The sequence below is a fragment of the Oncorhynchus masou genome, unplaced genomic scaffold (assembly GCF_036934945.1).
Source record: "Oncorhynchus masou masou isolate Uvic2021 unplaced genomic scaffold, UVic_Omas_1.1 unplaced_scaffold_1172, whole genome shotgun sequence".
In the NCBI taxonomy this organism is placed as follows: Eukaryota; Metazoa; Chordata; class Actinopteri; order Salmoniformes; family Salmonidae; genus Oncorhynchus; species Oncorhynchus masou.
In genome coordinates this window covers 175,590-189,750 of record NW_027016842.1, presented here as the reverse complement: position 1 = coordinate 189,750, position 14,161 = coordinate 175,590, and the positions used below count along the sequence as shown (strand labels likewise).

Sequence of the window (14,161 nt, the reverse complement as noted above, 5' to 3'; positions counted from 1 at the left end):
CTCGGACGTTGAACCACATGGTTCTAAATACCGTCACTGTGGGGATGACGTCGTCCAGGCACTTATTAATGAACCCAGTGAACTCCTCAAAGTTATTGTATGAATCCCGGAATATATTCCAGCCTGTGCTAGCGAAACAGTCCTGTAGTTTAGCGTCCTCTTCATTGGACCACTTCTGTGTCGAGCGTGTCACTCGTACTTCCTGTTTCAGTTTGGTGCTTGTAAGCAGGAATCAGGAGGATAGAATTATGGTCAGATTTGCCAAATGGAAGGGTCTCCTGACTGGCGCTGTGGTCTAAGACACTGCATCACAGTGCTAGCTGGGCCACTAGAGATCTAGGTTCAAGTCCAGGCTCTGTTACAGCCAGCTGCATCTGGGAGATCCATGAGGCGGCGCACAATTGGCCCAGCGTCATCCGGGTTAGGGAAGGGCTAAATAGTTCTGATTGATCATGAGGGCTCCCGAGTGGCGCAGCGGTCTAAGGCACAAGAGGTACCTCAGTGTTCGAGGCGTCACTACAGACCCTGGTTCAATCCCGGGCTGTATCCCAACCGGCCGTAATCGGGAGTCCCATTGGTCTAGCATCGCCTGGGTTAGCAGAGGGTTTGGCCGGGGTAGGCTGTCATTGTAAAGTAAGAATTTGTTCTTAACTGACTTACCTGGTTAAATAAAAAATACAAATATGGGGAGTGGTAGTCAGTGATGTGTTGTGTTGGATTTTCCCCAAATATAATGCTTTGTATTCAGGACATAAAGTACATTTCAGTTTTCATTTAGTCAATTAGGTTGAGTAACTAGATGTTGTTGATCAGTATTCAGTATTCTTTTATCACAGCCATTGAACTGTTTTAGAGTCACCATTGGCCTCATGGTGAAATCCCGAGCTGTTTCCTTCCTCTCCGGCAACTGAGTTAGGAAGGACTCCTGTATCTTTGTAGTGACTCGGTGTATTGATACACCATCCAAAGCGTAATTAATAACGTCATGCTCAAAGGGATATTCAATGTCTGCTTTTTTAATTTACCAGTTGGTGGCCTTCTTTGCGAGACATTGGAAAACCTCCCTGGTCTTTGTGGTTGAATCTGTGTTTGAAATTCACTACTTCGACTGAGGGACTTTACAGATAATTGTGTGTGTGGAGTACAGAGATGAGGTAGTCATTCAAAAATCATCTTCATTATTATTGCACACAGAGTGAGTCCATGCAACTTATTATGTGACTTGTTAAGCACATTTTTACTCCTGACCTTATTTAGGCTTGTCATAACAAAGGGGTTGAATACTTATTGACTCGACATTTCAGGTTTTTATTTTTATTAATTTGTAGAAATAATTCCACTTTATGGGGTACTGTGTGAAGGCCAGTGGGTGTGAATAGTTTCTGAAGGCACTGTAGCTTCCTAACCAAGTACAGCCATTTGGGATAGGGACCAGTATGTTCAGCAACATGAATTTGGTGGAACATTTTTTTAAACTGTAGAAATGTGAACCTACTGTCTCCAGCGTCTGATGTTCTCACTCCTTCTCCAGGTGTGTCACGCTGAGCTGCACCTGGCCACCTGTTTCCAGCCTGTTAACGGACGCATCCAACTGCAGGTCCTCGCTGCCCAGAACCTCCCAGCTCCACTCAGCCAGGGTAGGGGTCTACATAGTCTGTTATATATCTGTTATAACCTCCCAGCTCCACTCAGCCAAGGTAGGGGTCTACATAGTCTGTTATAACCTCCCAGCTCCACTCAGCCAGGGTAGGGGTCTACATAGTCTGTTATATATCTGTTATAACCTCCCAGCTCCACTCAGCCAAGGTAGGGGTCTACATAGTCTGTTATAACCTCCCAGCTCCACTCAGCCAGGGTAGGGGTCTACATAGTCTGTTATAACCTCCCAGCTCCACTCAGCCAGGGTAGGGGTCTACATAGTCTGTTATAACCTCCCAGCTCCACTCAGCCAGGGTAGGGGTCTACATAGTCTGTTATAACCTCCCAGCTCCACTCAGCCAGGGTAGGGGTCTACATAGTCTGTTATATATCTGTTATAACCTCCCAGCTCCACTCAGCCAAGGTAGGGGTCTACATAGTCTGTTATAACCTCCCAGCTCCACTCAGCCAGGGTAGGGGTCTACATAGTCTGTTATAACCTCCCAGCTCCACTCAGCCAGGGTAGGGGTCTACATAGTCTGTTATAACCTCCCAGCTCCACTCAGCCAGGGTAGGGGTCTACATAGTCTGTTAAAACCTCCCAGCTCCACTCAGCCAGGGTAGGGGTCTACATAGTCTGTTATATATCTGTTATAACCTTCCTGTTCCACTCAGCCAGGGTAGGGGTCTACATAGTCTGTTATAACCTCCCAGCTCCACTCAGCCAGGGTAGGGGTCTACATAGTCTGTTAAAACCTCCCAGCTCCACTCAGCCAGGGTAGGGGTCTACATAGTCTGTTATATATCTGTTATAACCTTCCTGTTCCACTCAGCCAGGGTAGGGGTCTACATAGTCTGCTATAACCTCCCAGCTCCACTCAGCCAGGGTAGGGGTCTACATAGTCTGTTATATATCTGTTATAACCTCCCAGCTCCACTCAGCCAGGGTAGGGGTCTACATAGTCTGTTATAACCTCCCAGCTCCACTCAGCCAGGTTAGGGGTCTACATAGTCTGTTATAACCTCCCAGCTCCACTCAGCCAGGGTAGGGGTCTACATAGTCTGTTATAACCTCCCAGCTCCACTCAGCCAGGGTAGGGGTCTACATAGTCTGTTATAACCTCCCAGCTCCACTCAGCCAGGGTAGGGGTCATATCTGTTATAACCTCCCTGTTCCACTCAGCCAGAGTGGGGTCTACATAGTCTGTTATAACCTCCCAGCTCCACTCCAGTAGGGTAGGGGTAGTTATAACCTCCCAGCTCCACTCTCCTGTTCCACTCAGCCAGAGTAGGGGTCTACATAGTCTGTTATAACCTCCCAGCTCCACTCAGCCAGGGTAGGGGTCTACATAGTCTGTTATAACCTCCCTGTTCCACTCAGCCAGGGTAGGGGTCTACATAGTCTGCTATAACCTCCCAGCTCCACTCAGCCAGGGTAGGGGTCTACATAGTCTGTTATATATCTGTTATAACCACCCAGCTCCACTCAGCCAGGGTAGGGGTCTACATAGTCTGTTATATATCTGTTATAACCACCCAGCTCCACTCAGCCAGGGTAGGGGTCTACTTCATCTGATCCCAACGTGTATTATATGTAGCAGTAGGGAGAAGTCCACTACATGACCAAAAGTATGGGGTTGAGGCCAGGGCTCTGTGCAGGCCTGTTAACTTCTTCCACACCGATATCGTCAAACCAGTTCTGTATGGCCGTGCTTTGTGCACGGGGGCATTGTCATGCTGAAATAGGAAAGGGCCTTCCTCAAACTGTTGCCACAAAGTTGGAAGCACAGAATCTTCTAGAAAGTCATTTGATGCTGTAGTGTTAAGATTTCTCTTCTCTGGAACTAAGGGGCCCGAACCATGAAAACAGCCTCAGACCTTTACAGTTGGCACTATGCATTCAGGCAGGTAGCGTTCTCCTGGCACTATGCATTCAGGCAGGTAGCGTTCTCCTGGCACTATGCATTCAGGCAGGTAGCGTTCTCCTTCTGCATTCAGGCAGGTAGCACTATGCATTCAGGCAGGTATGGCACTATGCATTCAGGCAGGTAGCGTTCTCCTGGCACTATGCATTCAGGCAGGTAGCGTTCTCCTGGCACTATGCATTCAGGCAGGTAGCGTTCTCCTGGCACTATGCATTCAGGCAGGTAGCGTTCTCCTGGCACTATGCATTCAGCCAGGTAGCGTTCTCCTGGCACTATGCATTCAGGCAGGTAGCGTTCTCCTGGCACTATGCATTCAGGCAGGTAGCGTTCTCCTGGCACTATGCATTCAGCCAGGTAGCGTTCTCCTGGCACTATGCATTCAGGCAGGTAGCGTTCTCCTGGCACTATGCATTCAGGCAGGTAGCGTTCTCCTGGCACTATGCATTCAGGCAGGTAGCGTTCTCCTGGCACTATGCATTCAGGCAGGTAGCGTTCTCCTGGCACTATGCATTCAGGCAGGTAGCGTTCTCCTGGCACTATGCATTCAGGCAGGTAGCGTTCTCCTGGCACTATGCATTCAGCCAGGTAGCGTTCTCCTGGCACTATGCATTCAGCCAGGTAGCGTTCTCCTGGCACTATGCATTCAGGCAGGTAGCGTTCTCCTGGCACTATGCATTCAGGCAGGTAGCGTTCTCCTGGCACTATGCATTCAGGCAGGTAGCGTTCTCCTGGCACTATGCATTCAGGCAGGTAGCGTTCTCCTGGCACTATGCATTCAGGCAGGTAGCGTTCTCCTGGCACTATGCATTCAGGCAGGTAGCGTTCTCCTGGCACTATGCATTCAGCCAGGTAGCGTTCTCCTGGCACTATGCATTCAGGCAGGTAGCGTTCTCCTGGCACTATGCATTCAGCCAGGTAGCATTCTCCTGGCACTATGCATTCAGCCAGGTAGCGTTCTCCTGGCACTATGCATTCAGGCAGGTAGCGTTCTCCTGGCACTATGCATTCAGCCAGAGCGTTCTCCTGGCACTATGCATTCAGGCAGGTAGCGTTCTCCTGGCACTATGCATTCGGGCAGGTAGCGTTCTCCTGGCACTATGCATTCAGGCAGGTAGCGTTCTCCTGGCACTATGCATTCAGGCAGGTAGCGTTCTCCTGGCACTATGCATTCAGCCAGAGCGTTCTCCTGGCACTATGCATTCAGGCAGGTGGCACTTCTCCTGGCACTATGCATTCGGGCAGGTAGCATTCTCCTGGCATTCTGCATTCAGGTAGGTAGCATTCTCCTGGCACTATGCATTCAGGCAGGTAGCGTTCTCCTGGCACTATGCATTCGGGCAGGTAGCGTTCTCCTGGCACTATGCATTCAGGCAGGTAGCGTTCTCCTGGCATTCAGGCAGGTAGCGTTCTCCTGGCACTATGCATTCAGGCAGGTAGCGTTCTCCTGGCATTCTGCATTCAGGCAGGTAGCGTTGTCCTGGCACTATGCATTCGGGCAGGTAGCGTTCTCCTGGCACTATGCATTTGGGCAGGTAGCGTTCTCCTGGCACTATGCATTCAGGCAGGTAGCGTTCTCCTGGCATTCTGCATTCAGGCAGGTAGCGTTCTCCTGGCACTATACATTCGGGCAGGTAGCGTTCTCCTGGCACTATGCATTTGGGCAGGTAGCGTTCTCCTGGCACTATGCACTCAGGCAGGTAGCGTTCTCCTGGCACTATGCATTTGGGCAGGTAGCGTTCTCCTGGCACTATGCATTCAGGCAGGTAGCGTTCTCCTGGCACTATGCATTCAGGCAGGTAGCGTTCTCCTGGCACTATGCATTCAGGCAGGTAGCGTTCTCCTGGCACTATGCATTCAGGCAGGTAGCGTTCTCCTGGCACTATGCATTCAGGCAGGTAGCGTTCTCCTGGCACTATGCATTCAGGCAGGTAGCGTTCTCCTGGCACTATGCATTCAGGCAGGTAGCGTTCTCCTGGCACTATGCATTCAGGCAGGTAGCGTTCTCCTGGCATTCAGGCAGGTAGCGTTCTCCTGGCACTATGCATTCAGGCAGGTAGCGTTCTCCTGGCATTCAGGCAGGTAGCGTTCTCCTGGCACTATGCATTCAGGCAGGTAGCGTTCTCCTGGCATTCTGCATTCAGGCAGGTAGCGTTCTCCTGGCATTCAGGCAGGTAGCGTTCTCCTGGCACTATGCATTCAGGCAGGTAGCGTTCTCCTGGCACTATGCATTCAGGCAGGTAGCGTTCTCCTGGCACTATGCATTCAGGCAGGTAGCGTTCTCCTGGCACTATGCATTCAGGCAGGTAGCGTTCTCCTGGCACTATGCATTCAGCCAGACCGTTCTCCTGGCACTATGCATTTGGGCAGGTAGCATTCTCCTGGCATTCTGCATTCAGGTAGGTAGCGTTCTCCTGGCACTATGCATTCAGCCAGAGCGTTCTCCTGGCACTATGCATTCGGGCAGGTAGCGTTCTCCTGGCACTATGCATTCAGGCAGGTAGCGTTCTCCTGGCACTATGCATTTGGGCAGGTAGCGTTCTCCTGGCATTCTGCATTCAGGCAGGTAGCGTTCTCCTGGCACTATGCATTCGGGCAGGTAGCGTTCTCCTGGCACTATGCATTTGGGCAGGTAGCGTTCTCCTGGCATTCTGCATTCAGGCAGGTAGCGTTCTCCTGGCACTATGCATTCAGGCAGGTAGCGTTCTCCTGGCACTATGCATTCAGCCAGAGCGTTCTCCTGGCACTATGCATTCAGGCAGGTAGCGTTCTCCTGGCACTATGCATTCAGCCAGAGCGTTCTCCTGGCATTCTGCATTCGGGCAGGTAGCGTTCTCCTGGCACTATGCATTCAGCCAGAGCGTTCTCCTGGCACTATGCATTCAGGCAGGTAGCGTTCTCCTGGCATTCTGCATTCAGGCAGGTAGCGTTCTCCTGGCACTATGCATTCAGGAAGGTAGCGTTCTCCTGGCATTCTGCATTCAGGCAGGTAGCGTTCTCCTGGCACTATGCATTCAGGAAGGTAGCGTTCTCCTGGCATTCTGCATTCAGGCAGGTAGCGTTCTCCTGGCACTATGCATTCAGGCAGGTAGCGTTCTCCTGGCATTCTGCATTCAGGCAGGTAGCGTTCTCCTGGCACTATGCATTCAGGAAGGTAGCGTTCTCCTGGCATTCTGCATTCAGGCAGGTAGCGTTCTCCTGGCACTATGCATTCAGGCAGGTAGCGTTCTCCTGGCATTCTGCATTCAGGCAGGTAGCGTTCTCCTGGCACTATGCACTCAGGCAGGTAGCGTTCTCCTGGCACTATACATTCGGGCAGGTAGCGTTCTCCTGGCACTATGCATTTGGGCAGGTAGCATTCTCCTGGCACTATGCATTCAGGCAGGTAGCGTTCTCCTGGCACTATGCATTCAGGCAGGTAGCGTTCTCCTGGCACTATGCATTCAGGCAGGTAGCGTTCTCCTGGCACTATGCATTCAGCCAGAGCGTTCTCCTGGCATTCTGCATTCAGGCAGGTAGCGTTCTCCTGGCATTCTGCATTCAGGCAGGTAGCGTTCTCCTGGCACTATGCATTCAGGCAGGTAGCGTTCTCCTGGCATTCTGCATTCAGGCAGGTAGCGTTCTCCTGGCATTCTGCATTCAGGCAGGTAGCGTTCTCCTGGCACTATGCATTCAGCCAGAGCGTTCTCCTGGCACTATGCATTCAGCCAGAGCGTTCTCCTGGCACTATGCATTCAGCCAGAGCGTTCTCCTGGCACTATGCATTCGGGCAGGTAGCGTTCTCCTGGCACTATGCATTCAGGCAGGTAGCGTTCTCCTGGCACTATGCATTCAGGCAGGTAGCGTTCTCCTGGCACTATGCATTCAGGCAGGTAGCGTTCTCCTGGCATTCTGCATTCAGGCAGGTAGCGTTCTCCTGGCATTCAGGCAGGTAGCGTTCTCCTGGCACTATGCATTCAGGCAGGTAGCGTTCTCCTGGCACTATGCATTCAGGCAGGTAGCGTTCTCCTGGCACTATGCATTCAGGCAGGTAGCGTTCTCCTGGCACTATGCATTCAGGCAGGTAGCGTTCTCCTGGCACTATGCATTCAGGCAGGTAGCGTTCTCCTGGCACTATGCATTCAGGCAGGTAGCGTTCTCCTGGCACTATGCATTCAGGCAGGTAGCGTTCTCCTGGCATTCTGCATTCAGGCAGGTAGCGTTCTCCTGGCATTCAGGCAGGTAGCGTTCTCCTGGCACTATGCATTCAGGAAGGTAGCGTTCTCCTGGCACTATGCATTCAGGCAGGTAGCGTTCTCCTGGCATTCTGCATTCAGGCAGGTAGCGTTCTCCTGGCACTATGCATTCAGGCAGGTAGTGTTCTCCTGGCATTCAGGCAGGTAGCGTTCTCCTGGCACTATGCATTCAGGCAGGTAGCGTTCTCCTGGCATTCTGCATTCAGGCAGGTAGCGTTCTCCTGGCATTCAGGCAGGTAGCGTTCTCCTGGCACTATGCATTCAGCCAGAGCGTTCTCCTGGCACTATGCATTCGGGAAGGTAGCGTTCTCCTGGCACTATGCATTCAGGCAGGTAGCGTTCTCCTGGCACTATGCATTCGGGAAGGTAGCGTTCTCCTGGCACTATGCATTCAGGCAGGTAGCGTTCTCCTGGCACTATGCATTCAGGTAGCGTTCTCCTGGCACTATGCATTCAGGCAGGTAGCGTTCTCCTGGCACTATGCATTCGGGCAGGTAGCGTTCTCCTGGCACTATGCATTCAGGCAGGTAGCGTTCTCCCGGCATCCGCCAAACCCAGATCCGTCAGTCGGACTGCCAGGTGGTGAAGCGTGATTCATCACTCCAGAGAACGTGTTTCCACTGCTCCAGAGTCCAATGGTGGCGAGCTTTACACCACTCCAGCTGACGCTTGGCATTGAGCGTGGTGATATTAGGCTTGTGTGCGGCTGCTCGGCCATGGAGACCCATTTCATGAAGCTCCCGACCAACAGTTATTGTGCCGACGTTGCTTCCAGAGGCAGTTTGGAACTCAGTAGTGAGGGTTGCAGCCGAGGACAGACGATTTCTACACCCTAAGTGTTTCAGCACTCAGCGGTCCCGTTCTTTGAGCTTGTGTGGCCTACCACTTCACGGCTGAGCCGTTGTTGCTCCTAGATGTTCCCACTTCACAATAACAGCACTTACAGTTGACCGGGGGGCAGCTCTAGCAGGGCAGAAATTTGACGAACTGACTTGTAGGAAAAGCCACGTTGAACGTCACTGAGCTCTTCAGTAAGGCCATTCTACTACCCATGTTTGTCTATGGAGATTGGATGGCTGTGTGCTCGATTTTATACACCTGCCAGTAACATGTGTGGCTGAAACGGGACAAATCCACTAATTGAAGGAGTGTCCACATACTTTTGTATATATCGTGTATGTCATTCTTTGTAACAGAGAAAAATGTGTTTTAATGAACAGGATGTGGATATTTAAGCAGTTCTAAAATGAGTTAAGGTTAGGTTTAGGGTTAGTCGGAGAGCTTCAACCTGGAACCATTTTAAAATCTGCCAGCTGTATACACACTGTCTACTAAGTAATCATTTCCCTTGTGCTTTTCTATTTCTCTTGTGCTTTTCTATTTCTCTTGTGCTTTTCTATTTCCCTTGTGCTTTTCTATTTCCCTTGTGCTTCCCTTGTCCATCAACCAGCGTTCTTTGTGAAGATATTGATGCAGCTGCAGGGCACGGTGGTGATGAAGAAGAAGACTCACACCCTAAAGTCCTCCGGAGGTCAGCTGACCTGGACTGAGTCTTTCTACTTCCCCTTCGCTTTGGACCAGGGCTTCCTGCTGTCAGTCAAACTCTACAGCCGCAGTTCTGTCAGACGGAAACACTACCTCGGACAGGTGAGACGAAAGGCCCTAGGGCTCTTTTCAATCCGAATAGCGGAAGTTCAGCGAGATTGAAATTTAAAGGCAATGTTCCAACTTCAGCACAGACTGTTTTCATGGTAGACGCTGCAACGTAAAACCACCTTTACATTTCTATCCCGGGAAGCCGTAACGCTTCAGATTTTCCAGATTAAATAGAGCCCCTTAATCAGACCAAGCATTAACCCGGCGATACCCTACACCTGCCACCTGCATAGCTGTTGTTTTTGGCGGTGTCGGAGGTGGAACTGTGTCGGTCTGTAAAATCAGTGAGCAGTTGCTCCGGTGATCATTGTCATGAAGCCACACCCTCCTCACTTGAGATAGAAGTTTAGAACGAGAATGTGTAGGCTACGTAGAATTAATGACATTCAAATTGAAAAATCATTGAAACAAAAAAATTATGAAAGAAATGATGAAATATTCAATCAGCCTACTCAAGGTGTAGATTACAAGGCTACATAAGGATTTCTCTCAATGCGCCTGCGGGCAGCCAATAATGCCGGGAGCCGTTGTGGATTTGACACGCAGTTTCGTCTGTTACGTTCCCACAAGACAAACTCAAAATGTCGCTCACAACAAAGGGAACTAACAAACAACTAACAGACAACCAAAACATAAAGGGGTACTGAAAGGCACCCATGTGGGTCTCCACTGAAAGTTGACAAGCAACTAGGAAATGTGCCCTAAAACATTCCCAGAATGCATTCCCACTAAATGTGGCTAGGGAAGAGAAGACAAAAATAAAATCCCACACCAATAGAAACCACATTTTAAAGGAAACAGAAAACCACACACTAATTAAGGATAGAGTCAATAGAAACCACATTTAAAGGAAACAGAAAACCACACACTAATTAAGGATAGAGTCAATAGAAACCACATTTAAAGGAAACAGAAAATCACACACTAATTAAATATAGAGTCAATAGAAACCTGATCTAAAGGAAACAGGGAAAACACACACATAAAAGGCTTTGTTTCAGTACTTAATAAACAGCGAGAGCCAACAGAAGGTGTTACTCTCTCAAGAACTAACTGATGCCCAGGCCAACAGGTCTTAAATACCAGCAAGGCTGACTGATGCCCAGGCCAGCAGGTCTTAAATACCAGCAAGGCTGACTGATGCCCAGGCCAGCAGGTCTTAAATACCAGCAAGGCTGACTGATGCCCAGGCCAGCAGGTCTTAAATACCAGCTTGGCTGACTGATGCCCAGGCCAGCAGGTCTTAAATACCAGCAAGGCTGACTGATGCCCAGGCCAGCAGGTCTTAAATACCAACTAGGCAGACTGATGCCCAGGCCAGCAGGTCTTAAATACCAACTAGGCTGACTGATGCCCAGGCCAGCAGGTCTTAAATACCAACTAGGCAGACTGATGTCCAGGCCAACAGGTCTTAAATACCAGCTAGGCTGACTGATGCCCAGGCCAGCAGGTCTTAAATACCAGCTAGGCTGACTGATGCCCAGGCCAGCAGGTCTTAAATACCAACTAGGCTGACTGATGCCCAGGCCAGCAGGTCTTAAATACCAGCTAGGCTGACTGATGCCCAGGCCAGCAGGTCTTAAATACCAGCTAGGCTGACTGATGCCCAGGCCAACATGTCTTAAATACCAGCTAGGCTGACTGATGCCCAAGCCAACAGGTCTTAAATACCAGCTAGGCTGACTGATGCCCAGGCCAGCAGGTCTTAAATACCAGCTAGGCTGACTGATGCCCAGGCCAGCAGGTCTTAAATACCAGCTAGGCTGACTGATGCCCAGGCCAGCAGGTCTTAAATACCAGCTAGGCTGACTGATGCCCAGGCCAGCAGGTCTTAAATACCAGCTAGGCTGACTGATGCCCAGGCCAGCAGGTCTTAAATACCAGCTAGGCTGACTGATGCCCAGGCCAGCAGGTCTTAAATACCAGCTAGGCTGACTGATGCCCAGGCCAGCAGGTCTTAAATACCAGCAAGGCTGACTGATGCCCAGGCCAACAGGTCTTAAATACCAGCTAGGCTGACTGATGCCCAGGCCAGCAGGTCTTAAATACCATCTAGGCTGACTGATGCCCAGGCCAGCAGGTCTTAAATACCAACTAGGCTGACTGATGCCCAGGCCAGCAGGTCTTAAATACCAGCTAGGCTGACTGATGCCCAGGCCAGCAGGTCTTAAATTGAGTTCTAAGAACAAGCCAGTTCCATAACTTTCATAACTGCTTCTACAGGTTCACCTTGGCTTCGACAGCCCAACACAGGAAGCAGCAGAGCAGTGGAGGGACAGCATTTCTCACCCTGAGACGATGGTGGCTGTATGGCACAGACTCGACGGATTCTGACACACCTGTATAAATTCACACAGTGTCCCAAAGGAGTTGACAGCCTCACCTGTATCGCCACCTGTACTGCCACCTAGTGGTATAAAGTACTTCAGTAAAAATACTTTAGTAGTTTTTGGAGGTATCTGTACTTTATTTTACTATTTATATGTTTGCCAACTTTTAATTTGACTTCACTACATTCCTAAAGTAAATAATGACCTTGTATTATTTTGTAGATAAAGTATGTAGATTACACATTTATGTTGCATAGACTTGTTTTGTGTAGTGCCATATGTTGTATGTTCAGTTGATATAATATAATATTTTAGAGGACAGATATTTGGCAGCAGGGTAGCCTAGTGGTTAGAGCATTGGGCCAGTAGCCGAAAGGTTGCAAGTTCGAATCCCCGAGCTGACAAGGTAGAAGGAAATCTGTTGTTCTGCCCCCTGAACAAGACAGTTAACCCACTGTTCCCCGGTCTTTGTAAATAAGAATTTGTTCTTAACTGACTTAAATAATGGTATAATAAAAATATAAAGCATTCATGAAGTTCTGTTGCATGAATTGCAAGGAGTAATGGTGTGTTCTCATTGCTGGTCCTGATCAATCCCCGGTCTTCTGCATCTTCTGTGCTCACACTGTTTAGTGTTTCCCACATATTTAAGGGTCTCTAGTCAGTCTGTAAGTCTGAGGACTTAGGGCTCTATTGAGTCAAATCTGAAGACTTGGGGCTCTATTCAGTCTGTAAAGCTGAAGAATTAGGGCTCTATTCAGTCTGTAAAGCTGAAGACTTGGGGCTCTATTCAGTCAAATCTGAAGACTTGGGGCTCTATTCAGTCTGTAAATCTGAAGACTTAGGGCTCTATTCAGTCAAATCTGAAGACTTGGGGCTCTATTCAGTCTGTAAATCTGAAGACTTAGGGCTCTATTGAGTCAAATCTGAAGACTTAGGGCTCTATTCAATCTGTAAATCTGAAGACTTGGGGCTCTATTCAGTCTGTAAAGCTGAAGACTTAGGGCTCTATTCAGTCTGTAAATCTGAAGACTTAGGGCTCTATTGAGTCAAATCTGAAGACTTGGGGCTCTATTCAGTCTGTAAAGCTGAAGCCTTAGGGCTCTAAGACTTGGGGCTCTATTGAGTCTGTAAAGCTGAAGACCTAGGGCTCTATTCAGTCAAATCTGAAGACTTGGGGCTCTATTCAGTCTGTAAATCTGAAGAATTAGGGCTCTATTGAGTCTGTAAATCTGAAGACCTAGGGCTCTATTCAGTCAAATCTGAAGACTTGGGGCTCTATTTAGTCTGTAAAGCTGAAGACTTAGGGCTCTATTGAGTCAAATCTGAAGACTTGGGGCTCTATTTAGTCTGTAAATCTGAAGACTTGGGGCTCTATTTAGTCTGTAAATCTGAAGACTTGGGGCTCTATTCAGTCTGTAAAGCTGAAGACTTAGGGCTCTATTCAGTCTGTAAATCTGAAGACTTGGGGCTCTATTCAGTCTGTAAAGCTGAAGACTTAGGGCTCTATTCAGTCTGTAAATCTGAAGACTTTGGGCTCTATTCAGTCTGTAAATCTGAAGACTTGGGGCTCTATTCAGTCGGTAAAGCTGAAGACTTAGGGCTCTATTTAGTCGGTAAAGCTGAAGACTTGGGGCTCTATTCAGTCTGTAAAGCTGAAGACTTGGGGCTCTATTCAGTCTGTAAATCTGAAGACTTGGGGCTCTATTCAGTCGGTAAAGCTGAAGACTTGGGGCTCTATTCAGTCTGTAAAGCTGAAGACTTGGGGCTCTATTTAGTCTGTAAAGCTGAAGACTTGGGGCTCTATTCAGTCTGTAAATCTGAAGACCTAGGGCTCTATTCAGTCTGTTAATCTGAAGCGTTACAGATTCTGCGATAGAAATGTAAGTGAGCCCGACATCTGCAGCGTTTACCATGAATGCTGCCTCCGCTAAAGAGGGAAAAACTGCCTTTAAATTTCAATCACATTGTAAAGCTGAACTTATGCGATGTGGATTGAATAGAGCCCTTAACTTGTCTAATATTATAATCTTAATTTAGACATCTACTGTATATTTTTAGTATTATAAGAATTGATTGACCGTCATTAGCATATAGTCATCGTACAAACTGTTTGATGGTTTGAATCTTTCATCCCATCTTATGTCATTTTATACATTTTATGTAAATGCAATGTAAAGATTGTAAGGATAAGCATGATTAAAACTACAGTAGGTTTATCTCAAACCCAAATCAATTACTTATACAGTACCAGTCAAAGGTTTGGACACACCTACTCATTCAAAGGTTTTTCTTTATTTTTACTCTTTTCTACATTGGAGAATAATAGTGAAGACATCAAAACTCTGAAATAACACATATGGAATCATGTAGTAACCCC

The 14,161-nt window shown here is 48.6% G+C and overlaps 1 protein-coding gene across 1 annotated transcript; it reads left to right on the top strand.

Annotated features, from left to right (window-relative positions):
- Positions 1-452: 452 nt before the first annotated feature.
- On the top strand, positions 453-12,311 carry LOC135539229 (tandem C2 domains nuclear protein-like). Its single transcript, XM_064965049.1, has 4 exons — positions 453-593; positions 1,532-1,637; positions 9,246-9,442; positions 11,675-12,311. The coding sequence occupies exons 1-4, from the start codon at positions 453-455 to the stop codon at positions 11,783-11,785; spliced, it is 555 nt and encodes a 184-aa protein (XP_064821121.1). The 3' UTR covers positions 11,786-12,311.
- Positions 12,312-14,161: the final 1,850 nt, after the last annotated feature.

What these genes read in the sequence shown, in the direction of transcription:
- LOC135539229 (XM_064965049.1), top strand. Translation starts at nt 453, where the DNA reads ATGAGGGCTCCCGAGTGGCGCAGCGGTCTAAGGCACAAGAGGTACCTC. An exon ending in ATTGGTCTAGCATCGCCTGG is followed by an intron (nt 594 to 1,531) that starts GTTAGCAGAGGG and finishes CTCCTTCTCCAG; the next exon opens with GTGTGTCACGCTGAGCTGCA. An exon ending in CCCAGCTCCACTCAGCCAGG is followed by an intron (nt 1,638 to 9,245) that starts GTAGGGGTCTAC and finishes TCCATCAACCAG; the next exon opens with CGTTCTTTGTGAAGATATTG.